The sequence below is a fragment of the Eimeria mitis genome, genomic scaffold (genome assembly GCF_000499745.2).
Source record: "Eimeria mitis Houghton genomic scaffold, Emh_scaff8798, whole genome shotgun sequence".
In the NCBI taxonomy this organism is placed as follows: Eukaryota; Apicomplexa; class Conoidasida; order Eucoccidiorida; family Eimeriidae; genus Eimeria; species Eimeria mitis.
Genome location: NW_013576471.1, coordinates 555 through 1267, shown reverse-complemented (window position 1 = coordinate 1267; position 713 = coordinate 555). Strand labels below are relative to the sequence as shown.

The 713-nt window shown below is 60.6% G+C and overlaps 1 protein-coding gene across 1 annotated transcript in view; it reads right to left on the bottom strand.

Moving 5' to 3' along the window:
- Nucleotides 1–525, bottom strand: part of EMH_0095920 (uncharacterized protein) — a gene marked incomplete at both ends in the record, with an annotated part of 744 nt that extends 219 nt beyond the window's left edge. The window contains one exon of the mRNA XM_013502304.1: nt 3–525. Coding sequence (XP_013357758.1) covers nt 3–525 — 523 coding nt within the window. The remainder of the gene's footprint in view (nt 1–2) is intronic.
- Between the last annotated feature and the right edge of the window lie 188 nt (nt 526–713).

The following is a 713-nucleotide window of genomic DNA, read 5'->3' as shown; positions in this document are numbered from 1 at the left end:
CTGCTGCTGCTGCTGCTGCTGCTGCTGCTTCAGCTGTCCAGCTGCTGCAACAGGCCAACAGCTCGCGCTGCTGAACCCCCAGCTAGTGCATGCGGTTGTTGTTGCTGCTGCTGCTACTTCTGCTTCTGCTGCTGCTGCTGCTGCTGCTGCGGCTGCTGCTGAGGGAGCAGCAGATGCTGGGTGGTACAGCGGCTGCGGGGCGCAGCGAAGGTTGCAGCAGCTTCTGCTGCTGCTGCTGCTGCTGATACCGTGGGGTGTATACGCATCTAGCTGCAGCAGCCGCAGCTGCTGCTGCTGCTGTTGCTGCTGCAGCAGCAGCTGCTGCTGCTGTTGCTGCTTTATTTCGTCATGGGAAGAAATACCCCAGGCAGCCTGCAGCAGCGTGCGGCTGCCTAGAGGAGATATCTGCTGCTGCTGCCGCTGCTGCTGCTGCTGCTGCTGCTGCTGTTGCTGCTGCTGCTGCTGCAGCATAAAAATACTTTGTGGCAGCGAAAGAACAGACACAGAAAGCAGCAGCTGCTGCATGCACTCCTTCAGGCTCGCTGCGAGTACTACACTGTTGCTGCTGCTGCTGCTGCTGCAGTCTTGCTGCAACGCCTGGTGCTGCTGCTGCAGCTGCTGCAGCAGAGACGCAGCAGCAGCGGCAGGAAGAGCAGCAGCTGTCACTGCAGCATAGAACCACCTCCCAGCCCAGGCAGCTTCGTCAGCAGCAG